The 26,437-nt window shown below is 46.4% G+C and overlaps 2 protein-coding genes across 2 annotated transcripts; both read right to left on the bottom strand.

Moving 5' to 3' along the window:
* Nucleotides 1-1,126: 1,126 nt before the first annotated feature.
* Nucleotides 1,127-8,031, bottom strand: dhx58 (DEXH (Asp-Glu-X-His) box polypeptide 58; the record flags this gene model as incomplete). Its single annotated transcript, XM_084448289.1, has 11 exons — nucleotides 1,127-1,610; nucleotides 1,702-1,795; nucleotides 2,137-2,327; nucleotides 2,767-3,078; nucleotides 3,200-3,447; nucleotides 3,570-3,755; nucleotides 4,542-4,677; nucleotides 4,780-4,893; nucleotides 5,350-5,540; nucleotides 6,241-6,445; nucleotides 7,855-8,031. 11 exons carry the CDS (start codon nucleotides 8,029-8,031, stop codon nucleotides 1,431-1,433), a joined length of 2,034 nt encoding a protein of 677 aa, XP_084304415.1. The 3' UTR covers nucleotides 1,127-1,430.
* A 2,636-nt stretch (nucleotides 8,032-10,667) lies between these two features.
* Nucleotides 10,668-25,842, bottom strand: kat2a (K(lysine) acetyltransferase 2A). The gene is made up of 18 exons (XM_084448288.1): nucleotides 25,581-25,842; nucleotides 25,035-25,158; nucleotides 24,714-24,859; nucleotides 24,476-24,565; nucleotides 23,524-23,705; nucleotides 20,298-20,489; nucleotides 19,789-19,895; nucleotides 19,525-19,635; nucleotides 19,290-19,426; nucleotides 18,488-18,696; nucleotides 18,006-18,132; nucleotides 17,030-17,140; nucleotides 16,798-16,941; nucleotides 16,139-16,253; nucleotides 15,715-15,751; nucleotides 15,534-15,597; nucleotides 13,310-13,394; nucleotides 10,668-12,698 (listed from the first exon to the last, which is right to left on the bottom strand). Exons 1-18 carry the CDS (start codon nucleotides 25,815-25,817, stop codon nucleotides 12,505-12,507), a joined length of 2,412 nt encoding a protein of 803 aa, XP_084304414.1. The 5' UTR covers nucleotides 25,818-25,842; the 3' UTR covers nucleotides 10,668-12,504.
* Nucleotides 25,843-26,437: the final 595 nt, after the last annotated feature.

Raw genomic sequence — 26,437 nt, 5'->3', positions numbered from 1 at the left:
CTAATTGAGCACAATAAGAGCAGGATAGCCAGTTAGCTCATGAGCTCACAACAACTAGCAGCAGCTTCCATAACATTAATGGTAGCGGTCAGTGGTTAAAGCAGTTATACTGATGATTCCTGTAACGTTAGCTATTTTGCTGCAATTGGTTCAACTTCTGTTTCTGGACAAAGGTAAGGGATAAACCCAGATAACACAAGGCTAGCGGACCTACAGCTGGTCCCCGATGGACGAGTTGGTGGACCTCCGGCAGAATATAACGCAAGGCTAGTGGACCTACAGCGGGTCCCCAATGGAGGAGCTGGCGGACCTCCCGCCGAATCCGCTGGCGGGTTTCTGGCCATTTGCACATCGAATGGCAAACAGACCTCTGGCGGATTATTTGGGTCAGGGACAGCGGTCTGCTAGTAATCCAAAATGCTCCCACTATTGCTCCACCACCATTCCACCAGTAGTTTATAGTCTATATCCTAGGCCCATTGGCCCTAGGCTTATGGATTCCTATTGCTACTGTAGGTATAATTTCAACAGGAGTATTTCAAATTTCAATTACTGCACATAAATTCAATAACTGACATAGCACCACCAGGTAACCACATGTTTACATAGCTATAACATCCAGTGACAAACACAAATGACAAATCACAGTGCTCATATTTATTAAAATATGTAATTTTAATTTAATAAAATATTTTTTTATTTTTTATTTTTTTATTAAAATTAAAATGCTTTTTATTATATTAATTATAACTGGATCCACTCAGGAATCTGGGAGTGGGACCGAGAACAGGAGGAGCAGAAAACAAAACACAGAGTTGCATTACATTACATTACAGTCATTTAGCAGACGCTTTTATCCAAAGCGACTAATAATAATAATTGCATTTAACGTAGGAAGAGCCAAAGTACTACTACTTGCCAGAACTCATTCAATCATTGCTGCAGAGCAGAAGATCCTAAGAGGACACTTGAGGCCTTTAGAAGAAGAGCAACTGTTCGTGGGTTGGAAGGGGCAGGTGATACTGCCCCGCAGGAGCATGAACAACACCAGGATGGGGAAGGCGATGCCTCCCCTCAGGGAGTCAGACGATCTCAAAGACTGGCCGGACGAGGGAGTGGAGAAAGTGGGAGCGCTTCAACTGGAAGCACTTCAACCAACAGCCCCACCAGCAGTGGATCCACTAGCAGTGGACCAGAGAGACACTAAACGACAGACACTTAAATACATGCAAAGTCTAGCCTAATATATAATGGGTAATTACTGAGACACCTATACTGTAGGGATAATTTCAACAGGAGTATTTCAAATGTTCAATTACTGCACATAGATTATTATCTATAGAGAGTCAAAAGTGACCATAGTTCTACAGACCACACACACATGTAGGGGCAGGAAAGCAGTGACACTGTCTTCCTGAAAGGAGCTACTGTCACTCTGAAAAGCACCTTTCCTCATAGTACTTGTTAAAGTTGAACTCCTCAACGGTGAACTCAACATCCTTCCACTTCTTGACAGTCACTCTCCCTTTCGGGGTCTCCAGGGCGAAGTTCTCGATGGCTATGTTGGGCAGCAAGACGACCTTTTTATATTTAATCTCCATTCCCCATTTCTGTAGAAACACAAGCGTGTGAAAACACAAGTCAACATATGTTTTCAAATGTAAGCCGATGAAAACAGGGCGGAGTAGAGGTCAGTCCAACCTTGCTACACGCTGCGCAGCCAATCACACGGCCCGGTTCCCAGTCCTCAAAACCTCTCTCCAGGTACACCTGCCCACCAGCCTTGTAGTGCTTCCTGAAACACACACACACGCACACACACACACACACACACACACACACGCATTTACACACGCGCACACACACACGCATTTACACACGCGCACACACACACACACACGCATGTACACACGCGCACGCACGCACACACGTGCGCACGTACACACACACATGCATGCACGTACGTACACACACACACACACACACATACACACACACACACACACACACACACACACACACACACACACACACACAGGTTAAAACCAAACGGCCTATACCAACTCATATGCATACCGCGGGTCATACAACAGTATTTGAAATGTATGAACTCACACAAACGTATAAATAACCTACTCAAATTCTGGGTTGACGTTAACATAATGCGTGTTCTCAATGAGCCTGATGTCATGTCCGAACGCCACGGGTTTGAAACAGCCTCGACACAAGAGCTGGATGTCAGTCGCCCTGAAGCGGCTCTTCTGCTTGATGTTCAGCCGCTCAGCCAGACTGCGAATCAAAATGGCGTCTTTCTGCAGCTCGATGACCTGCGAAGTGGGGGGGTGACGTGAAAAAAGGAAGGATATCGAATACATTAACGCATAATGGCCGACCATGTAGGCAACTTCTCTGTAACTATTTGTGCACTCTCCTGTTAGTCATGTCTCTCTTATGAAGTATCTAGCCCATGTTTACTGCTCTGTATATGTTCTTAGCCAACAGACAAACATTTTCCAGGAGCTTGCTCAATCGTCTCGTTGAGAGAGGTCAGGGAGGAATTTTTACAGCGCACTTTTCTGGCCCCCGAGTGAAACTGTTTTTCTGCTTCCCTCTGGAATATGTAGGGGTGGGACCTATGCCCCCCCCCCCCATTGCTCTCTGTAAAGCACATTGTGTTGCCTCTGTGTATGAAATGCGCAATACAAATAACGTTTGATTTGATTTGATCGAACAGGAAGTGAGCAGAAACAGGAAGAACAGGCTCACCTTCTGGCGGAACTCACGGGGCGCCATCGCCTGCACGGCGCCGATGGCGTGGCGGGTCAGCTCCTCCAGGTGGTCGTTGATGTTCTCCCGCCGGATCTCCCGGCCCCCCGCCGGCGCCACCACCGAGTACACGCTGTCGCTGGCCCGGGCTCGCCCGCTCGCCTGCTGCTGGGCGATCTCATTGGTCAGCAGGCCGTAGCGCACCACCAGGTTGCATTCTGGGATGTCCAGGCCCTCCTCGGCCACGCTGGTGGAGATCAGGAGGTTGACGGAGCCTTGGCGGAAATTACGAATCGTGTCCTTCTGCTCGTTCTGCGAAACACACACACACACACACACACACACACACAGGCGTACACAAACATTGAGAGATTTATTGGTTGCATGACCCATCCTTCAAAACCATTTAAGCCTAGTGTCATGTGAGCGTCACCTGCGTCATGTAGTTTATGCCGCTGCCGGCGCCGGTCAGGATGGCGGCCTTTATGCCGACGCTCTGTAAGACCGGGTTGTTGAGGACCCAGTCGTGCAGGCAGTGCGTGCTTTTACGGGTCTCGCAGAAGAGAATGCCCCTGGAACCCGTCCTTCCAAACTGCTCCAGCAGGGTGTGCTGCAGCGTCGCCATCTTGGGGTTCTCATAGCGGGCGTCGCGAGACAGGCTCTTGAGCTCCGCCTCGTTCTCTGTCGACCCAAAACAACGATCGGTACTCACAAACCGTACCTCCATATCCACACCCATCCACACCCTCCTCTCTTAGAAGCCCCCGGAAGGGAGACGTTCCATTCGAGCCCCGGGGTCTCACCCTGGAACAGGCCCAGGAGGAAGTAGTCGGTTCCGTCGATGGCGGTGGAGCTCTTGGCGCTGTAGAAGGCCTCCAGGACGCCGAGGGCGTCGACCATGCGCACCGTGTCGTGGATGAGCAGGGCGTCGTTGTAGCTCCGCAGGTGGAGGGCGCACTGCGCCAGCATCCTGTTTCCCTCGGCAACACCTGCGCACGCAAAACAGCAGGGCTGCGTTCAAATTCAGCTAACAGAGGCGAACGTTCGCCGCAAACATGTTTTCTCCAAACGGTCACATTTGAATGGCTTTTAATGAACGTTCCAAATAGTTCGCATAAACGCAACAATCCCCATGGGAGCACATCTCCAGTAAGCCTGGGTCCATTGTGATCCTTGTTCCGTTACTGGCGAACTACCTCTCCAGCCTGTCAGCTTCTGTTAACAAACGTTTGCGGCGAACACAAAGCTAACGGAAAATAGTTCGCTAACGTTCGCCCACTTTCGCTGAATTTGAACGCACCCCAGGGACGCACCGATATGAACATTATGGCCGATACCGATAACAGATATTAACATTGCTGTCATGGCCGATAACCGATATTTACAGTACCGATGTCGATATGATCTGTATAAAAACAAGTTTCTATGATAATCAAATGTTATACATACTGAAAAACACATGTTAACACTGTCTCTATTTACAAAACATTTGGAAAAGCTGATAAATCATAGACTTACATAGATTTACTGCAATGTTTCCTCTCAAAAACAACACACACAACAGCAGATAGACAGAAATAATTATCGGCTGTTCACATCGGCCCTGTTTTGCACATCAGGCCGATACCGATATATTAAAAAATGATTAACATCGGCCGATACCGATATGATTGCCGATATATCGTGCATCCCTACAAAACAGGATGGGCTTGTGTATTAGTGAGGGGGTCAGCCCGTGTCATTAGTCTATTTGGTGCGTAGAGAGGATGACTCGCCCTTCTTCTCGAGAATCACCACGTCCGCCTCGTACTCCTGGGTGCCGATCTCCCGCAGAACCATGCCCCGGAGCCCCAGAGCCATGAACTCATGGATCAACCTCATCATCCACCTCAGGTGATCACCCAGAGGATCCTGGGGAAAAAAAAACACAAAACACCGCGTGTTCTAACTCACAGGCGAGTGATAAGTGATCGTCGTGCGCGCAGATACGGGATGGCAAACAGGTCGGCTCACCTTGGGCCTTTTGTCGACGATGTCAAACCTTTTCCTGGGCCTGGGAACCGTCTTCTTCAACTCGGCGCCGTGCGTTTTAGGAGACACGATGGCCGAGTCCAGGTTGGCGCAGATCTGAGGGAGATGGGAGGAGAGATGGGACAGAGAAGAGGAAAGGAGAACAAACGCAGCCGTCACTGATGTGAGCCTGTTAGATGAGGCTCTGTGTAGTCTACTAAATCTCCAGGGGGACAGACAGACTGACAGGCAGACAGACAGATAGACAGTCTGGCAGACGGACAGAGACAGACCTGCAGGTAAACAGACAGACAGACAGGCTGGCTGCCAGATGGACAGAGACAGACCTGTAGGTAGACAGACAGACAGTGAGTGAGACAGACAGACAGACAGACAGACAGACAGGCAGACAGACAGAGAGACAGACAGACAGACAGACAGACAGACAGACAGACAGGCAGGCAGGCAGGAAGACAGACAGACAGACAGACAGGCAGGCAGACAGACAGACAGACAGGCAGACAGACAGAACCACAGACACAGGCAGACAGACAGACAGGCAGACAGACAGACCTGCAGTACGTGCTCCACAGCCCCGGCCAGGCTCTTGGCGCCCCCGGTCCCGGGGGAGGCGGTGAGGCCCAGGATCTGAGGCAGCCTCCGTTCCCCCTGCAGCCTCTGCTCCACATAGCGCCGCATGATCTTGTTGTAAACGCCCTCCTTATGGGTGTGGTGGCACTCGTCAAAGATCAGCAGGGTGAAGTCTGTCGGGGAGAGAGGGGGCGGGGCTGCTTACTGCGGTGCTATCATCACACAACACTCATTTGTGTCGACTGCTCCTATTCCACAGTGAAATCAAATCAAACTTTATTTGTATAGTGCATTTCATACACAGAGGCAACACAATGTGCTTTACAGAGAGCAGTGGGGGTGGGCATAGGTCCCACCCCTACATATTCCAGAGGGAAGCAAAAAAACAGTTTCACCCGGGGGCCAGAAAAGTGAGCTGTAAAAATTCTTCCCTGACCTCTCTCAACTAGACGATTGAGCAAGCTCCTGGAAAATGTTTGTCTACTGGCTGAGAACATTTACAGAGCAGTAAACATGGGCTAGTTCTTCATAAGAGAGACATGACTAACAGGAGAGTGCACAAGAATAGGAATAAAACCTAGGACTCGGTAAACGGACTACTCTTACAGTATACAGCACTTTACAAAGGCCTCTCATTCACACATTCACACGTCAGAGCTGCCCTGAAAGGTGTCTGCCTGGGAGCAATTTGGGCTCAAGGACACGTTGACATGTGGACAGGAGGAGGCCGGGAATCAACCTCCGACCCTGCGGTCATTGGACGAGCTGTTTCACAGACCTTCGGCTGAAGGAAGCCTCCTAGTACACATATGCTACAGTGAGTCAGTGACCAGCACAGCGCGTTGTTGCAGCCAATCAATGCCTGACCCTCACCTGTGAGATCGACATGTTTGCCCTCCTCTGTGTTGCTCAGGGAATTTTCCAGAATCTGTGCAGTGCAGATGACCAGGTCGTAGTCCTTCACCACACTGCCAAAGAAGTCCTTCTGGCTGCATTCTCCGCTGATTGCCGCCAGCCTGTAGTCACTGCCGAGGTGGGGGTTGAACTCTTTGTTGTAATGCTGGTCCACCAGATGAACCTACACATGTCAACAGCAGGTTGCCGATGAACATCTGTTTCATGGTTATAAATGGTTAACAGGGTACCTATACAAACAATCTGACGGTAAGTTAACCAAGGTAAAGTTGGTTTCACGTTTGACCTTCGTCAGACATTCATATTCGGAATTTTAGGGACCGTGGAGAAAGTACAATCATAATCAGGAAAGAAAATCAATAACTGCCAATATTGGACAAAGACACGACAAAGCACTTGCACATTATTCTACTAATCTATATCTATCTGAGACAGCTTTTGGATTCATGAAATTATTGATGACCAATTTATAAAAAATCAAGAAATCAAACCAATATTTAATGTGGTTAGGATCAATAACTCTGCCGATTTTGGGCAGAGACACCTCAAACCACTTCTGAATTATTCTACTAATCAATATCTATCCATGGCACCTTTTGGTTTTCTGAAATTATTGATTACCAATTTATTAAAAATCAATAAATCAATTAAACCAATATTTAATATGGTTAGGATCAATAACTTTGCCAATTCTGGACACAGACATCTCAAACCCCTTCTGGATAATTCTACTAATCAATATATATCTATGACAGCTCTTGGATTTATGAAATTATTGATTACCAATTTATTAAAAATCAATAAATCAATTAAACCAATATTTAATATGATCAATAACTTTGCCAATTTTGGGCACAGACACCTCAAACCCCTTCTGAATAATTCTAATCAATATCGATCTATGACAGCTCTTGGATTTATGAAATTATTGATTACCAATTTATAATCAATCAGACAGATATTCAATCAAGTTTTCTATCAATAACTCTGCCAATTCTGGGCACAGACAGCTCAAACTACTTCTGAATTATTCTACTAATCAATATCTATCTATGACAGCTCTTGGATTTATGAAATTATTGATAACCAATTTATTAAAAATCAATAAATCAATTAAACCAATATTTGAACTAAACTTGATTGAATATCTGTCTGATTGATTAATAAATTGGTTATCAATAATTTCATAAAATCAAGAGCTGTCATAGATAGATAATGTACTTTCCCCTCGGTCCCTAAAATTCCGAATATGAATATCTGACGAATGTCGAACGTGAAACCACCTTTACCTTGGTGGTAAGTTATACATATTTGTAATCTTCAATAAAATTTTATTTGTATAGCACATTTCATACAAAGTAATCTCAATGCGTTTTACATACAGAAATAAGAAGATACAAGAAATGTATAAATATGGCACACTAGTAGACAATAAATATATAATAAACAATACATCCCTTTCCCACCCACACCCAAATACATAGAAGAGAGAGGAGAGAAGAGACAGACAGACAAATAAACAAGCACTAATTCTTGTCAGATCTTGTCAGTTAATCGTTCATGCAGCCCTACCTTGTTGACCAGCACAGCCACCTTGGCCTTAGGGGTGGTCTCTAGGTGTCTTTTGGCTACGTAGACAGCGGCGCGTGTCTTTCCTCCTCCGGTGGGCAACCAGATGATGATGTTCTCCCCCTGGAGAGCCCTCTGGACCACTTCCTCCTGGTAGCCGTACAGCTCAAAGTCTGCCATTGAAACTAACTGCTTCAATCACACACAGTCGTCAACGCCTGAGACTATAGAGAATAGCAAACGACAGTACGACCCAGCTTTAAATGAAGCTCAGCAGTTTGTTTTCTTCCAGGGGCAGATGTAGTCCATGGCCCTGCTGATAGAAGCACTGAGGACAGAGGACTTGTCGTTGCTTATTTAACCGGTCGCTCTGACACCCGAGCAGAGAAACGAAACCGAAAGCTTGCGCTTCATTCTCTCGCCGGGAGAGTTCAGTTCAAGGCGGCTCTGGAGGAACGACAGAGAGGAGATCTATGAAGTGCGCGTCTGTCTGTGCGCTTCCAGAGATGTGACTGACTTAGGAGGGGGCTACATACATCGCCTGTGACAGAATCCAGGTCAAACTTGCAGATGTGCTCACCATGGCGGGGGGGCGGGGCTGTACACAAAGTTACTACTGTGAACTGACAGGGGACTGACAGGGGTAGTGTCCATTGTCAGTCGTGGAGTCCTGAGATCCCTTTGAGGGCCCTACTCCATGCTCTCTTGCCTGATACATCAGGAAAGGAAAACGAAACTAGTCTATGGGAACCCCCCGGGACTATTTTCCCTGAGCAAACACATCATCTCAAACACCTTTTGGTCCTGCATGAATTGCAGCTTATAAAGGCTTCATAAAGCTCATGTAAACACTACATAAATGTTTAGCAATGCATCTGCAGTACACTGTGTGAGGGAAATTGTGTTCATGACATTATGTTTTATACTTAATAATACTTCATTCTTTATTCCTATTAACAGTGTTCTAACTTCATACTTCTGTACTAAGGGAGGTTCTGTGGTTTTTCCAGTTGCCCCCTGCTCCCAGACAGATGAAAGAGCGTTGTTTTAGGCAGTTCCTTCTTCAAGGACACAGCTGGGTGCAGGACAGATAACATTCATTTGGGTATCGGGGAGTGAGAGACACAGACGCACAAACATCACCTTGTTTGATTTTAGATGAGTAGGGTTGCAAAATTCCAGGAATATTCAAAGTTGTAAACTTTCCATGGGAATTAACAGGAATTAATGGGAATTAACTGGGAATTTGGATGTTATTTATACCAACTGTATTTATCTTGTCATAAACATACATAAATAAACATACATACATACATTTATATTAACATTTTGCTTTGTCATAAGCAGACATGCAGGCAAACATTTCTAATACAATAATACAACATTTTTTGCTTAATCTGTTTGTGAGTAGAACTGAAATGAATTATACAGCCCTCTTAGTGTGTAGGATGCTAGGAATTAGCTGTGCATGTGATGGAAGAATGCACTGCACATGTGATGGATGAATGCACAGTATAGGGTTGAAATTCAACTGAATTTGCATTAAATCAGGTTTTAACCAAGATCATGCTGCAAGATCTAGAATTGCAATTTATGTTTTTCCCCCAACTAGGCTACATTTAGGTTCCCTGTTATAGGGGTGTGCGGTGGTGTAGTGGTCTAATGCATCGTGCTCCGGTGCAGCTTCCCACTGGGAACCAGTGGTCTAGCCAGATCTGAGTATGGCCTAATCCCAGAGGGAGTGGCCTATTGGGCCCCCACTCCCTGAGGGTGGTTAGTTTAATCTTGGCTTGAGAATTCGTCACACAACATCAATCCTGTCTGGTGTTGGAATTATGGTTGCGAGCTGAGATAGTCATGGAGTTGTCTCTCCCTTTCACATTGCCGACCGGCCGGGTTGTGTGATGAATCCTCAACAGTAAGTAGGGCGTAATTGGACTCTAGGTCCGGGTCAATTGGCTACCAAATTGGATGAAAGTGGGATAAAATCCTAAAATAAGCATATCAAATAAAAAATGTAGCAACATTTTTTTTATAGGCTACAAAAAAGGTCAATATTTCCAAAATTCCCAATATTAACTTCCCATTAAATTTCCGGAAATTTCCCACCCCTTTGCAACCCGAGATCAGTTTCATTTCTTAAAGCAGGGCTGCCCATATATGGTACCGTTTTCCTGTTGTTGCTTTTGTGGATGGGCATTTGTCATCTGAACAAAGACACCTGCACGCTTTGCTTTTCAAAAGTCATGTGAAATACTGTATAGAAGGCTATCATTGACAACTGCTCATCACATTTCTCCTCAGATACAATCTGGTGTGTGTTTTGAATGGCCTTCTAGGCCCTGAAGCACTGTTAAAAGTTATCTTCTTACTCCCAAGTTCACTGGTGTGTTTTTGAAGTTCTTACCCTTTTAAAGAATCCACAACAACTGCTCAGACATTTTGTGTGTGTGCTTCAATCACACATCACATATCTCGATGAATGAAATCTAGTTGAAAATCGTTATTGATTGCATTGTGTAGTTTGTAGAGAATGTCAGATGTGACAAATGGTAACCCGTTATGTTGAATATGAGAAACGTGACAGTTATAGAGGTTTTGTGACACATTAATGTAATGCTAGACTTTATGATGAATGAATGAATGAATGAAGCCTTTATAAGTTGCATCTAAAGTGGGACCAACTTACCGACCGATGATTATCCCAAACAAGACATGAAAACAATGATTTTACTATAAAAAAATCTTTATTTTAATAATGAATAATATTAATATTACAGTAGAGCTTTTCAAACCATACATAAACTGTAGCAGTCCTCAGTCATCATTTCACTCAGTCCTTATTTTGAGTTTTAAATGCAGCATAGGTAGATTGAGACGTAACTGACGACGCTGAACGCAACGTTGACATCACGTCAGTTGCTCAAAGCGAGTCATACTTCAAGTACAAAATGAACACACGCATATATACAGTGTATATTATACACGCACACTACAGCTCAGTAGCACACTCAGCAAGCGGGCTCAGTCGGCACAGACCAGTAACGTCCCCCTAACGACGGACAACACAACCAGGAACACGAGGCATCTCAAGAGGCGCACAACCAGACACCGACCAAACCATTTAGAACGTGTGTTTGAGTGGGATTCGCATTGTCGGATGACTGTGGTGTTACTGGACCGTACTTCACCGTGCGCTAATGCCATTTCAGCGCGAGTATGACGGGAATATATGACTAGAAACCTCTTTTTCTACGTCAGGAGTTATAACAACACAGACCCAGCGGGGTTTTGTGGTGGACCACCTATAGATGAATGAGCAGAACAGCCTGGAGGAGTCAAATATTATTTTACAGTCATATTTACTGGACCTTGTAACCAGCGGAAAACGGAATCACTTCTTTGAATACACTTGTCGCATTGTGTTGCCTCCGTGAACGAGATGCGCCATGTAGATGAAGACTGATTTGATTCGTCTACAACCTACTTCATCTTTTCAATTTCCAGAATAATAACAAGCAAACCTGATAACTGAGAAAACTAAACTGACTGTCAACTACCATTATAGTGAACTATCTATAAAACAACAGTTCGGGACCACTGACGACAGTATACTGGCCAAGACTGAAAAAAGAAATGTGAACTCAACACAAAGAGCAGTCAGTGTGTTAATACCGTAGCAGGTGGATATGCGATGGCCGTGGAAATATCGTATAGCCAGGCCATCTCTAAGCAATGTCACCACAGGACTAATACCAACGTGGATTTCCTCTTGTCTGACTGAGGAGTCGGAGCAGAACTCCGCCCCTCTCTCTAGCTCTAGGGGGCGTAGCAGCGATTCCCCAGAAGGCCACTGGGCTCTTTTCAAGTGTACGCCAGATAGTAACGGAAGGCAACAGCGGCTTAGGTCCTTCCCAGATAGCAAGCGGATCTGGGCCATATATGGGCCAGAACTAAGCCAGATCTGGCCTGTATATGGCCCTGATCGGATCGCTGTTGGGGATCCGGTCTCCTGTGAAAGTATCCGAAATAAAGCGCTCGTCTGAGCGCCGAGTGGTCTGAGAACGCACCATCCACCATCCTTACGAACACTGAACCTTGTTCTACTAAGAGACAGCCTGACCGGTGGAAAAGCTGGTACATGCGACTTCAAGATTACCCGCCGCACGACAGAGGAAATCAAGTTTGACTTGTGATTTTAGGCTGCACTGGGACCAGTTTTGGTACATGGATATTCAGCCGAAGCCCTTCGACGGCTCGTGGTGTGTGTGGTGGAATCAGACCCGCGTTCCTGTTCTGAACTATGGAGAGTGAGACTGAGGGAGCGAGGACACTAAGAGGGATGCAAACAAACGGAGAAGAAAAATACTTTTTTCTTTACTGGCCCAAAGACCCTTCTTCTACCACTTCCACAACATTGTTTCTTGAACCGAAATATTCCTTTCAATCAACGGTAATGTACACAACCCCCCCCCCCAACACACACACACACTCACTGACTGACTGGGGGTTGAGAATGGCTAGTCATGCCCTCCTGGCCGTGTGTGAGGTACAGAGCGCCCCCTGCTGCTCCGTTAGCAGAGTATACCATGTGTGTGTATGTGACCGCCCGGCCTGGTGGGGGGGGGGGGGGGGGGGGGGGGCGAGGAGGGCTCACTTCTCGATCAGACCCCCGTCCTTCAGTTTGAAGTAGAAGAACTTCTCCAGCGTGTTGGCGCACTTGCAGTACTCGCTGTCCGGGGGGTTGTACTCGCGGCAGTTGGTGATGATCCGCTGCAGGTCGGCGATGAAGAGCTTCTTGGTCACGTAATAACGGTTCTTCAGCCTCTCCGTCATGGTCTTCAGGTCTGGGGGGGCGCGGGGGGGGGGGAGAGAGAGGAGGCGGGTTTCAGTCAGGGAGGGTTACGTCGCTGCTCTGCGGTGTGTCTTGAGAGGTCGGGCCCCGGGCGGTTCGAGGAATCGCTCGCTGTGATTTTCGGGTCAAGTGGGAAATACGTCGAGGGTTGTCTTGTGCTGCTACGGCGACCGGTATGCGCGCACCGATCACCGAGCGGAAACGCCGTCGAATGGGATATTTTTCATGTATTTAACTTTACGGATGATCTCATAGTAACTCACCAATGGGGAAGCGGATGATCTCATAGTAACTCACCGATGGGGAAGCGGATGATCTCATAGTAACTCACCGATGGGGAAGCGGATGATCTCATAGTAACTCACCGATGGGGAAGCGGATGAACTCATAGTAACTCACCAATGGGGAAGCGGATGATCTCATAGTAACTCACCAATGGGGAAGCGGATGATCTCATAGTAACTCACCGATAGGGAAGCGGATGATCTCATAGTAACTCACCGATGGGGAAGCGGATGATCTCATAGTAACTCACCGATGGGGAAGCGGATGATCTCATAGTAACTTACCGATGGGGAAGCGGATGATCTCATAGTAACTCACCGATGGGGAAGCGGATGATCTCATAATAATCTGGAGCCTCCGACTTCTTCACTGGTTCCATAAAGGGCCATGCGTCAGGATGGGTCTGGGAAAGATGCACCACAGTGTCAGTGTCCTACTCTACTCTCTGAGTATGTGAGGTGCGCTCTAGTATGAAGTATGAGGCCTACTCTACTCTCTAGTATGTGAGGTGCGCTCTAGTATGAAGTATGAGGCCTACTCTACTCTCTGAGTATGTGAGGTACGTTAGTATGAAGTATGAGGCCTACTCTACTCTCTAGTATGTGAGGTGCGCTCTAGTATGAAGTATGAGGCCTACTCTACTCTCTGAGTATGTGAGGTACGTTAGTATGAAGTATGAGGCCTACTCTACTCTCTGAGTATGTGAGGTACGTTAGTATGAAGTATGAGGCCTACTCTACTCTCTGAGTATGTGAGGTACGCTAGTATGAAGTATGAGGCCTACTCTACTCTCTGAGTATGTGAGGTACGTTAGTATGAAGTATGAGGCCTACTCTACTCTCTGAGTATGTGAGGTACGTTAGTATGAAGTATGAGGCCTACTCTACTCTCTGAGTATGTGAGGTACGTTAGTATGAAGTATGAGGCCTACTCTACTCTCTGAGTATGTGAGGTACGCTAGTATGAAGTATGAGGCCTACTCTACTCTCTGAGTATGTGAGGTACGTTAGTATGAAGTATGAGGCCTACTCTACTCTCTGAGTATGTGAGGTACGCTAGTATGAAGTATGAGGCCTACTCTACTCTCTGAGTATGTGAGGTACGTTAGTATGAAGTATGAGGCCTACTCTACTCTCTGAGTATGTGAGGTACGCTAGTATGAAGTATGAGTCCTACTCTACTCTCTGAGTATGTGAGGTACGTTAGTATGAAGTATGAGGCCTACTCTACTCTCTGAGTATGTGAGGTACGCTAGTATGAAGTATGAGGCCTACTCTACTCTCTGAGTATGTGAGGTACGCTAGTATGAAGTATGAGGCCTACTCTACTCTCTGAGTATGTGAGGTACGCTAGTATGAAGTATGAGGCCTACTCTACTCTCTGAGTATGTGAGGTACGCTAGTATGAAGTATGAGGCCTACTCTCTAGTATGTGAGGTGCGCTCTAGTATGAAGTATGAGGCCTACTCTACTCTCTGAGTATGTGAGGTACGCTAGTATGAAGTATGAGGCCTACTCTACTCTCTGAGTATGTGAGGACGCTAGTATGAAGTATGAGGCCTACTCTCTAGTATGTGAGGTACGCTAGTATGAAGTATGAGTCCTACTCTACTCTCTGAGTATGTGAGGTACGCTAGTATGAAGTATGAGGCCTACTCTCTAGTATGTGAGGTACGCTAGTATGAAGTATGAGTCCTACTCTACTCTCTGAGTATGTGAGGTACGCTAGTATGAAGTATGAGTCCTACTCTACTCTCTGAGTATGTGAGGTACGCTTGTATGAAGTATGAGGCCTACTCTACTCTCTGAGTATGTGAGGTACGCTAGTATGAAGTATGAGGCCTACTCTCTAGTATGTGAGGTGCGCTCTAGTATGAAGTATGAGGTCTACTCTCTGAGTATCTCTAGTATGAAGTATGAGGCATACTCTCTGAGTATCTCTAGTATGAAGTATGAGGTCTACTCTCTGAGTATCTCTAGTATGAAGTATGAGGCCTACTCTCTGAGTATCTCTAGTATGAAGTATGAGGCCTACTCTACTCTCTGAGTATCTCTAGTATGAAGTATGAGGCATACTCTCTGAGTATCTCTAGTATGAAGTATGAGGTCTACTCTCTGAGTATCTCTAGTATGAAGTATGAGGTCTACTCTCTGAGTATCTCTAGTATGAAGTATGAGGCCTATTCTCTGAGTATCTCTAGTATGAAGTATGAGGCATACTCTCTGAGTATCTCTAGTATGAAGTATGAGGTCTACTCTCTGAGTATGTGAGATGCACTCCAGTATGAAGTATGAGGCCTACTCTCTGAGTATCTCTAGTGTGCTCTAGTATGAATTATGAGGCCTACTCTACTCTCTGAGTATGTGAAGTGTGCACTAGTATGAAGTATGAGGCCTACTCTCTGAGTATCTCTAGTATGAAGTATGAGGCCTACTCTACTCTCTGAGTGTGAAGTATGAGGCCTACTCTACTCTCTGAGTGTGAAGTATGAGGCCTACTCTACTCTCTGAGTGTGAGAGGTGTTCCAGTCTGAGACTCTTACCTTGATCTGGGCGAGGAGGTTCTTCAGCATGTTGTACAGCAGGTCAGGGTCCTTCAGCTCTTTCCTACAAGACAAGTTTTGTTCGTTCAATCTGTCCGTCCGACGTTATGCAAGCTGTGATGTATTATCGTGGCGTCGTGCTAAAAAGCGTGAAGAGAAAACGGTCTTTGGGCTAGCTCACCCTTTCTCCTTCCCACTCGGCTTCCAGCCCGTCTCTCCTGGCGAGAGAGAAAAGACGCTTTGTGGAGTTAGATGTTTCAGACCGGCACGACAGCCATCGTCTAGGAAGATGTGCCCACACACTTTTAGCCAAGGTCCTTCAGCGCTTTTCTACAAGAAAAGCGCTGTTTGTTCAGTCAGACCTGTTATGTAAGCTGTTATGTATTATCGCCGTGTCATAATAAAAAGCATAACTTTTAGTGTTTAGTCACTGCTACACTCTGTCTTTATTATGCTCAGTTTTATTTATGTATTTTGTTTTACTTATGTCTTGGCCTTTTACTATCTGTCTTATTTATTCCGTTTTTAATTTTGCTGTCAAGCGAATTGTGTTGCACTCGTGTCTGAAATGTGCTGTACAAATAAAGTTGGATGGATTGACTCACTGATGCCAGGAATGCTCTCCACGGGTATCTGCCGAACCCCCTCCTTGAAGCAGGTGAGGCCGGGGTACACCTTCCTGATCTGGACCTGCTTCCTCTCGATCAGCTTCTTAATGATCTATCATGCCAACAAAAACACAGGCGAAAATACCAACATGCACTCTCACAACATTGTGGTGCTTGGGAGTAAATCCCCTTAAGTTTCAAATGAAAAATGACGTACGCTATATGCTGATAGACAGGTGTTTGATGATTTACAGTCCCCCTTTTTTTCTCTTTATAATATATTTGTCTCTAGAATGTTTTTCCTAAAAATGTTGGTGTTATTGAAACATTGTCTTTTTTCTAATCTTGTCTTTCTCCTTGCAGTGATGTCGTTTCATGATGTCATCTCACTAACCAATGGGGATGGGAAACACATCCAATTATCCAATCACATTGTATGGCGGTGTTTAAAATGAACTCACATTCTCATTGTTACAAAAACCTGTCCTGATGCAGGTCTAACCGAAACGTTGGCAGATTAAAAGCAGAGAAAGTGTGTGTGCGGGAGTGTGTCATTTTTCATTTCAAACAAAAAGACAGGAAGAGAAAGATTCTAATGCAGGAGGTCGGGGGCGGTCCACAGAGCGGTCACATGACTCCATCCGCTTCCTGTTCACCTCTTTCTGCCTCTTGATGATGTGGGACAGCTCGGTGTAGGGGATCCGGGGGTTGAGCTCGCACTCCATGAGCGTCGCCCCCTCGTAGTCCTTGATGTAGCCAAGGTAGCGGGTCTTGGGCACTTTGATGTCTTTGGAAAAGCCCTGAGGACAACAAGGGGTGTCAGAGAGAGGGCGATAAAAACGGGTGGAATGGGAGATGAATAGAAGTGAAGTCTGTACTAGGAACTACCTGCTTCTTGAAGTAGCCGATGGCGTACTCGTCAGCGTAGGTGAGGAAGTAGAGGATGCTGTGTTTGATGTGGTACTCCTTCAGGTGGTTCATCAGGTGAGTCCCGTACCCCTGACGTCAAAACCACAACAGTCAGGATGGACTCTTCTCTACATTCTCTACGAGCCTGTTCTGCTAAGTGCTTACTGTGCTTTGTTATATGACTCATTCAAATATCATATTAGAGACTACAGGGATAGCTAACACATAATGGCCGACCATGTAGGCAACTTCTCTGTAACTATTTGTGCACTCTCCTGTTAGTCATGTCTCTCTTATGAAGTATCTAGCCCATGTTTACTGCTCTGTATATGTTCTTAGCCAATAGACAAACATTTTCCAGGAGCTTGCTCAATCGTCTCGTTGAGAGAGGTAAGGGAAGAAAGTACAGCTCACTTTTCTGGCCCCCGGGTGAAACTGTTTTTTTTGCTTCCCTCTGGGATATGTAGGGGTGGGACCTATGCCCCCCCCATTGCTCTCTGTAAAGTGCATTGTGTTGCCTCTGTGTATGAAATATGCTATATAAATAAAGTTTTGATTTGATTTGAACAGTCAGGATGGAGACAGTCTCTCATAGCCAGACCTTTCTCCACACTTGGTCTCACGCTGCTCCAGCGCTGGAGAAGGGTCTGGCTGCACCCGCTTAACATCCTGAGACACGCCCTGTTTCTTTAAGCCAATCACAACGCTCTTGGGCGGAGCTAGGCTTTTGTTTTCTTTCTCAACAGCATCCTTGTGAAACAGTGTCGGGGGATTGAATAAGATTGGCGCCGCTGGAATTGAGCGACGTCAATAAGAGGTTTATCTCAAAAACCTACATCCGTTGAGCCACACTGGGACATAAATAACTAATTCTGACATAGTATACATTCACAGTCTCATTTTCATACTAAAATTAGACCAGTTATTTAATGTGTTTAGGAGGGTGTACACGCACCTTGACTTGCTCGTTGGAGGTGACGGCACAGAAGACGATCTCTGTGAAGCCCTGGGTGGGGAACATCCTGAAACAGATGCCCCCGATGACGCGGCCATCTTTGATGAGGGCAAGGGTCTTGTGCTTCCTGAAAGAGACATGGGATTGAATAAAACAGATCAAATAGACGCAATTCGTTTTAATAGTGGCCCATCGTGGATACATGAACCTAAAGACAGGCCTGTAGTGCCAAGCAGGGGCGGGGATCCTGGGGGGGTCAGGAGGGACATGTCCCCTCCAATATTTGAGATCATTAAAATTGTCCCCCCCAATATTTAGTTTGGGGTAGTGGCATTCAAATGACCATACAGCCGTGTAGGAAGATGTCCCCCCAAAAAAATACTCTGACAAAATTTCAATGTAAATGTCCCCCCCAAAGTTGGATACAGATCCCCGCCACTGGTGCCAAGGATGCTGGTTCTGCGATGTGATTGGCTACTCACGGGTCAAACACGAGCCGGGTGATGTACTCTTTGGGCATGCGAGGTAGCTGGTGGGAGAAGACGTTCTGAAGGCCCACCAGCCACATCAGGATCTTCTTGTTGGACTTCTGGGAAAGTGAGTTCCCGATGACGTGGAACTCGATGATGCCTCTCCTCTCCTCCAGCCGGGCGGTTTCGTCCCGAGCGGCGTTGGGAGTCAGAAGATTTGTCTGGGAAAAACAATTTCCGGTGTCAATTAGGGCTGTCAAAAGTGCCATGAAATTGAGTTAGAATATATTCGAATTAATTTAGTAGAGTTCGAACGATATTCGAATTTATTTAAAATAAAATAAAAAAAATAATAAAAAAAGATTTTTCATGAATATAATAGCCTAATAAAATAACCCTTGCCTGTAATATTGTATGAACACTGTTGCCCCTCGCTGATGTGTTAACTTTCATCTTTCGATAAGGTGCTGCGTCTGGATTATTGCCCGTAAATAAATTGTAGCCTATAAATGTTCTGTTATTAATGTAAATCGCTTAATCGCATACTTTTGGATAAATAATGATGTGGAACAAACCGCAGACCACGTCATCCAGGACTGTCCGACATATCGGACACCCAACGGAATGCGTGGCCTGACAGTTGTGGATGACGAAACGGTGACGTGGCTCCTGGAGGTGTGCCCGGATATATAGCTCGGGTGACCCCTCACCCAGGCTCGGGGTGGTAAAAGGATAGCCCCTCATCCCCGAGCCTGGAGGGGAGAGGACGATAACAACCAACCCAAACGAAGAAGATGAAATTAACCGATCTGACCTCTGGACCCAGCATAGCGGCCGGATCGGTGATGGTCATCATGACCTCGTTGACAAGCTCCATCGGGATGTCTCCCATGACCCGGATCCGCTTGGCGTCCTCCAGGGTCAGAGCCTCCGGAAGCTTCCTCTTCTCCCCTGAACCAGAGTGAGTGAGTCAGATCTCTGCCGACTCTTCTATCGCAAAACACATCGGCGGGTAAGAATATGGAAATGAGATGATTACGATCCCCGACCTGTGATTGGCTCGGCGACGCCGGCCTCCAGGCCCATGGTGCCCAGGGAGGAACCGCTGGTCAAGCCCTTGGGAAAGGACGTGGTGCCGGACACTGCGGCCGGGCTGATCACTACCAGGACGGGACACACCCAAAAACAGAGGCTAGTTAGACGACATCAAACTCAGAGGGGCTTCTGCGATCACACGGCGTGCGGTGGAACCCGAGGGGACCGCCCGTCTCTCGCGAGCCGACGCCCCCGGGGGCGCGGACCCCCGCCCTCACCTGCCTGATGGCCCAGCTGGGCTGCGTCCGAGGCGGGCATGGTGAAGTCCGCCTCCCAGATGGGTGAGTTCTCGCCGTAGATCTCCTCCTCGAGCATGGACAGGAACCTGCGACGGGCGCACACACACACACACGAACACACACACACGAACACACACACACGCACACACACACACACGCACACACACATGCACGAACACACACACGAACACACACATGCACGAACACACACACGAACACACACACGAACACACACGAACACACACGAACACACACGAACACACACGAACACACACACACACACGAACACACACGAACACACACGAACACACACACGAACACACACACGCACACACACACGCACACACACACACACGAACACACACACACACGCACACACACACACGCGAACGTCTCAGATAAAACGAAGAATCGGACGCAATGATCAAGGTAAAAGACGTGTCGGTTTGCGGAGGGGAAATGGCGGACGAGCCGGAGGCGGAGCCTACTTGGGGAAGTGCGTGAGGATGAGGGTGCGCTTCTCAGGCAGCAGCTTGTCCTTCTCCACGCGGAACTTCTCCAGGAGCTGCCGCCGCGTCACGGTGAAGATGGACTTCAGGAGGCTGCGACCGAACACCTGCGTGGTCTCGTAGCGCGGCAGGCTGTCGTTGCTCTGGGGGACGTGGCAGTAGCAGAGCCACCTGCGGGGGCGGGGCCAAACGCCCGGCCGGTCGCGTTAGACAACGGTTTGAGGTCTGCCCGCAAAAGGGCGGCAGACACGGATACGTATTCATACCGAGAAATTTAAAATAGGCTACAATGTTCAGAACGTACATTGACTTTTCCTTAATAGCTGCTGTTGAGTAGAACACACACACACACACAAGGGATGCACAATATGCATTTTTCCAACCGATACCGATAACCGATGCTTCTCATGGCGGATAACCAATATGATAATTTTACGTTTTTATATATTAAAAGGAAGCTGATAACTTGTATTTTATGCACACCTGAGAGTAAGACAGACCAAGATGTAGTGAGCAGGGCTGAAAATTAACACCCGCCACCTGCCAATGGCGGGTAAAATTTCCATTTGGCGACTACATTTCGGAGGCTATCCGCCACGCTGGTGGGTAAATGTTTGTACCAATAGAGTCATGTAATAAATTATGCGTGCAATGTCGCCACATCCATGCCATAGACCGGCATTCTGTTTGTGATAATGTGACAAAAAAGGCAATTTATTATTTTCGCCGGTAAAAAATATACTTGGCTGGTGGATTTTTTCATCTACCAGTCCCCTTGGCAGATGAGCCAAAAAGTTAATCTTCAGCCCTGGTAGTGAGCAAAGATGGATGATTTAATATTTCATAGTTCTGATCTAACTGACATCGCTACTGTTAACACACCAAAGACGACGAACATTTCTGACTCTTCAACTGTTCTTTTTCTCTCTTGAGTGAAGTACTACCAGAGCTAGGGCTGGGTTAAAAAAATCGATCAATCGATTCTGAATCGATTCATGAATCCCAAAATCGATCTTTTATTTAATGAATGAATAAATTAAGGAATTAATAGTTCATTAATTCATTCAATGATTCATTCATTCATTTTTGGAAATCAGTATCAATACCCAGCCCTAGTATTGATGTGTTGCATAACTTGGCAGTCATGTAATTAAGGTTACAGCTAAAAAAAAAACAGGTTTTAGTAACACTAACCGAATTGATATTGAATAGAATTGAATCGTGATAATCGATTCTGCACCTTGTGAATCGGAATCGAATCGATTCTTGAAATTCGAATCGATACCCAGCCCTAACCAGAGCAAGTGAAAACTAAATCTGTTATGGTGCACAATGCTTTCTATAGCCAAAAATGAAGCTGGCCTCCTTTTAGGAGAACAACATAAAGATACATCTAGTAATCCGATCAGAAAGTGTCAAAGATAACTGTGAAAGCAAACTGGCTGCGTATTAAGAGGTGGGACCGATCTGGTCCAGTATCAGAACCGATCTGGTCCAGTATCAGGACCGGGCTCTGGTCCAGTATCAGGACATGGCTCTGGTCCAGTATCAGGACCGATCTGGTCCAGTATCAGGACCGATCTGATCCAGTATCAGAACCGGGCTCTGGTCCAGTATCATGACCGATCTGGTCCAGTATCAGAACCGATCTGATCAAGTATCAGGACTGATCTGGTCCAGTATCAAGACCGGTCTGATCCAGTATCAGGACTGGGCTCTGGTCCAGTATCAGGACCGATCTGGTCCAGTATCAGGACGGGGCTCTGGTCCAGTATCAGAACCGATCTGGTCCAGTATCAGGACCGATCTGGTCCAGTATCAGGACTGGGCTCTGGTCCAGTATCAGGACCGGGCTCTGGTCCAGTATCAGGACCGATCTGGTCCAGTATCAGGACCGGGTTCTGGTCCAGTATCAGGACCGATCTGTTCCAGTATCAGGATGGGGCTCTGGTCCAGTATCAGAACCGATCTGATCCAGTATCAGAACCGATCTGATCCAGTATCAGGACCGATCTGATCCAGTATCAGGACCGATCTGATCCAGTATCAGGCCCGGGCTCAGGTCCAGTACCAGGACCGATCTGGTCCAGTATCAGGACTGGGCTCTGACCCAGTATCAGGACCGATCTGGTCCAGACGTGGTTCGTGGATCAGGTACCGGCCTGACGTCGGCGATGCCGATACAGATGAAGCAAGCGGGCTCCGGTATTCGTTCATTCAATCTGGCGCGCTCCAGCGTCTACTTCACCAAACTAGTCTGCCTTTTCAGACCGCTCGCTTACGTTTGCGAATGTTTGGTGCGAAAACAAACGTTAGCCTGAAAAAAGTTTGAAATAGTTTGCAAAGAACGTTCACGAGTGCAAGTGAAAGTCTTGAGTTGCATGCTGCTCTAGTTGGTTACACTAGACAGTAGTGGAGGATTTCCAAAAGCAAATGCACCTATTTGGCAATATTTCGGATTTAAACCCAAAGCTAATAGGGAACCTGATATCGTTAATGAGGCAATCTGTAAACTAGAGCCATTTCTCCCTCTCCTTCCTCTTGTTGTGTCATAGTGAAATATGACACCGTTGCTCTAAGAGGCTGAGACCCACTCTGTTGCAGGTGCAGAATGAGTGACAGGAGAGCAGAACAGACAGGGGGGTCTCATCCCAAACTTATATTTTACTAATTAGTTCTTTTTATTGCATGAAAGTGGGCGCTGATAAGTGAAAATGAATATATAGTATTCAAGGGTTCAAGGATTCTTTCATTGTTAGGCCTACATCCAATATGCAAGTAGCCATATGTTGGGTAAAATAAGTAGTGAAATTATTATGTTTTGGCTCCACAACAACAAGATACAAGATATCCTAATAATAAAACAGGTTCAATGCAGTACAGTAGGAACACAGTAAGAATACGGTGTGTGCAAAGTGTATATTAATGATAATTAAATAAGTTAACGATAAATAATTATTCAAGAAAAAAGGCCGCTGTATCGGATCGGTATCGGCAGACATCCAAATTTAGGTATCGAAATCGGATTGGAGTTGAAAAAAAGTGGATCGGTGCATCTCTACCTCGTATCATTGGCTCTATTCATCGGCCAAAATTTCATATAGCGATATATACATAATATAAATCTATTATCTGGTAGTCCACTGATGATACAGTGCATCTGTAACACTAACACACACACACACACACACACACACACACACACCTGGTGTAGTCGACTTTGTAGGTGCTGCCGTCGTCCTTCTGCGAGCGCTGGCGGAACTGTGTGGGAGTCTCCAGCTTCCAGTAGTTGAGGCAGAGAAGGAACATCTTGGAGAGCTCAAACATGGTCTGCCTCTCTTTGGGCGGCAGGTGGCTGAACTTGTACTGAACGAAGTTCAACACTCCCTAAAGAAACGTGCAAATCAGAGCTTTACAAATCCAACATCCAAATAAATGCAGCTTCGTTACCACAAAACTAATCGCATAGCCAGACCGATGCTATATGGACAAAAGTATTGGGCCACCTACACATCACACCAACAGGAGCTTTTATGACATCCTAATTCTAATCATCCTATTCTAAATTCATAGGCATTGGAGTTGGTTCCCCCTTTGCAGCTATAACAGCTTCCACTCTTCTGGGAAGGCTTTCTACAAGATTTTGGTGTCTGTGGGAAAAGCATTTGAAGTAAGACTGATTTGAGAGAGAAAAGGAATGTGAGCTTGCGAAATCAGGATGGTCTCACGAGACTATTATTATTCTGGGATGGGGGGGAAAAATGCTGTGATTGGCTTTTTAAAAATCAATCACAATCGTCTTGGGTGGCGCTAAGCTTGTTTTTTCTTTAACGGTTTCCTTACAACATAGTGTCGGGGAATTGAATCTGATTGGTGCCGGGAGGAAATAGGCGGCGCCAATGTCAGGCTTATCGCAAAAACCTACATCCTGTTGAGTCTGACTATAACAGAACTGATGTGTCCTGGTGGTGAAACAGGACAACAGCTCGCCAGGTATTAGGGATACAAATCTTTTTATAAATCTTTTATTTTTATCAAATTATATTATACTTAAATTAGCCGACAACTATTTCCTAAGCGACTAGCAGAAGCGGTGCTGTATAGTGGGATAAACAACTGTCCAGCCACGTCCCTACCAGGTGTGTGACCATATTTACCTGCTCGATGTTGGGCTTCTCAAACGGAGGATTCCCCAGTGATCCTTCTACTATGGGCTGGCTCATCTGCAAGATGCTTTTTCTCAACAGCTAGCAGGAAGGGCCGCAAGGGAGGAGGAGGACAAGGGGTTAAAACACACAACCAAGGTGACATACAACTGATTTGACTTATGGATTTATCTGAGAGAGCGAGGTGTTTGTTTGTGGTTGTCTTAGGTCGGCGGGGAGAAATAGATACCTTGAAGAGGTAGAAGTAGACCTGTTTGGTATCCGTGTCTTCCTCCTTGTGCACAGACATGAAGAGGTTCTCCACGTCCACCACGATCCCAAGCAGCCTGTTGATCTCGTCCTCCGACACGTTCTCCAGGTGGGACACATGGTCCGCTACACGGGTAGAGATACTGTGAGAGACCGACATCACACCAACGGTAGTAGTAGCAGCACTTTATTGATCCCCAGGGGAAGATGTAAAGCCTCTCTGCGTAGCCTTCATCCTGGGATATGGCTGTGTATGTGTGTGCAATACAGGTGATTAAATAACAGTTGTACGGTTCAGTACCCAGGTCGTGTCCACAGCTGCGACAAGATTCGCTCAGGCTGGCTGCTTGCTGCTGCAGGTCAATGCGGGTGGCTGTAGGTGGATGGGGATTCTTCCAGCCATTGCACTTGCATGTGTCATTGGCCTGAGAATATGGGTTATGATATGGGATACAGGACATGTCAGAGGTGGAGTTGACATTCTCCTTTCATGCTCAGCTTTGAATGGGCCAAAACGGCTCTGCCATGGCTGTCATTAGCTAGCTAATCAGCACGACACCAGTAACATTTATTGAGATTGAGATGGACAAAAGTTGTAGCAGTGCTCAAGATAATATAGCAAACGAGAGCTACAGTATAGCTAACTTTCTACGGCTACACATCAAAATGCACGTTCAAACATGTAGCTAGCTTGCTAGCTATATAGGTTACGGGCAAATACGCGAACCTAGTTGGTATTTTTGCTTTGGTATAGATACTGGCGCTGGCAAGCTAAGACAGCTAGCTAGCCGATATTAGACGCTTTGTTTTGAGTTTAGCTAGTGCTAGCTAGCCTAGCCGTTAGTACCTTGCAGGCGGAGAACACGCCGAGTTTTTCGAGCTTCTTCGCCCGTGGGAACGCTCGGACCTGAGCTTTCTTCTGACTCGCCCGCTGCTGCTGGCTCAATCCCGGTCTGACCGGGTCACTGGTCCCCGAGGCAGACCCCGCCGGGGCAGCGGTCGAACCAGAACCAGAACCAGACGAGCCACTAGACTGGGCTTGGAGTTGCCGCGACTGCACGGCCTGCGCCGCCGGATCCGACATATCAAAACAGCAGAGCAGAGCACGCTGGCCGGGGCCGTTCTGTGGCTCCAGACTCCTGCTCGGGTGAGGTCGCTCACCTCTCCACTCATGCGTAGAAGCAAGGCCTTATGGGTATTGTAGTGTGGCGCTAACATAGAAAGCAGAAGAGCCCTATATACGGCGATAGCCCTATTCTAACCTCCTCGAATGTCCGTAGTAAACTAAAAGTAAATTACTTTGAATACAAATTACATATAAAGTCATTAAAAACATCAAAATTGTAATGAGATAACTGTCTCCCTGATTAATGAGGATTTCTTTTTAAATTAATTTAAGGTCAGCACAACACATACGGTGTCATCTGTTACATCCCAGTGCAAATCACAATGAATTCCGATTGAGAAATCAAAAGTTTCCACTTAAATTAGGACCACTGTTCCCACTTATTAGCCTTATAAAGTCTGGTCTCTCTGCCCTAGTCACACGTGAAAGGTTTTTCCGGCCAACTAAATCCACTGGGATAGGGAGGGGAGACTGGTGAGGGATTGTGAGGAATTCAATCAGACCAAAGAGAGATGGCAATGACAGAGTGGATAAAATCAACACACTGTGTTATGAGAGAACCATATAGATAATTGTGT

The sequence above is a fragment of the Borostomias antarcticus genome (assembly GCF_949987555.1).
Source record: "Borostomias antarcticus genome assembly, chromosome: 14".
NCBI lineage: Eukaryota > Metazoa > Chordata > Actinopteri > Stomiiformes > Stomiidae > Borostomias > Borostomias antarcticus.
Note: the sequence above shows the minus strand (reverse complement) of the source record. Positions and strands in the feature narration are given on the sequence as shown.

Excerpts from the sequence above, each read along its gene's own strand:
- kat2a (XM_084448288.1), bottom strand. The coding sequence starts at position 25,817 with ATGTCGGATCCGGCGGCGCAGGCCGTGCAGTCGCGGCAACTCCAAGCC. Across the intron at positions 24,566-24,713 it reads TCTACTTCTACCTCTTCAAG|CTGTTGAGAAAAAGCATCTT; the intron begins GTATCTATTTCT and ends CCTTCCTGCTAG. Across the intron at positions 19,427-19,524 it reads CGTCGCCGAGCCAATCACAG|GGGAGAAGAGGAAGCTTCCG; the intron begins GTCGGGGATCGT and ends ACTCTGGTTCAG.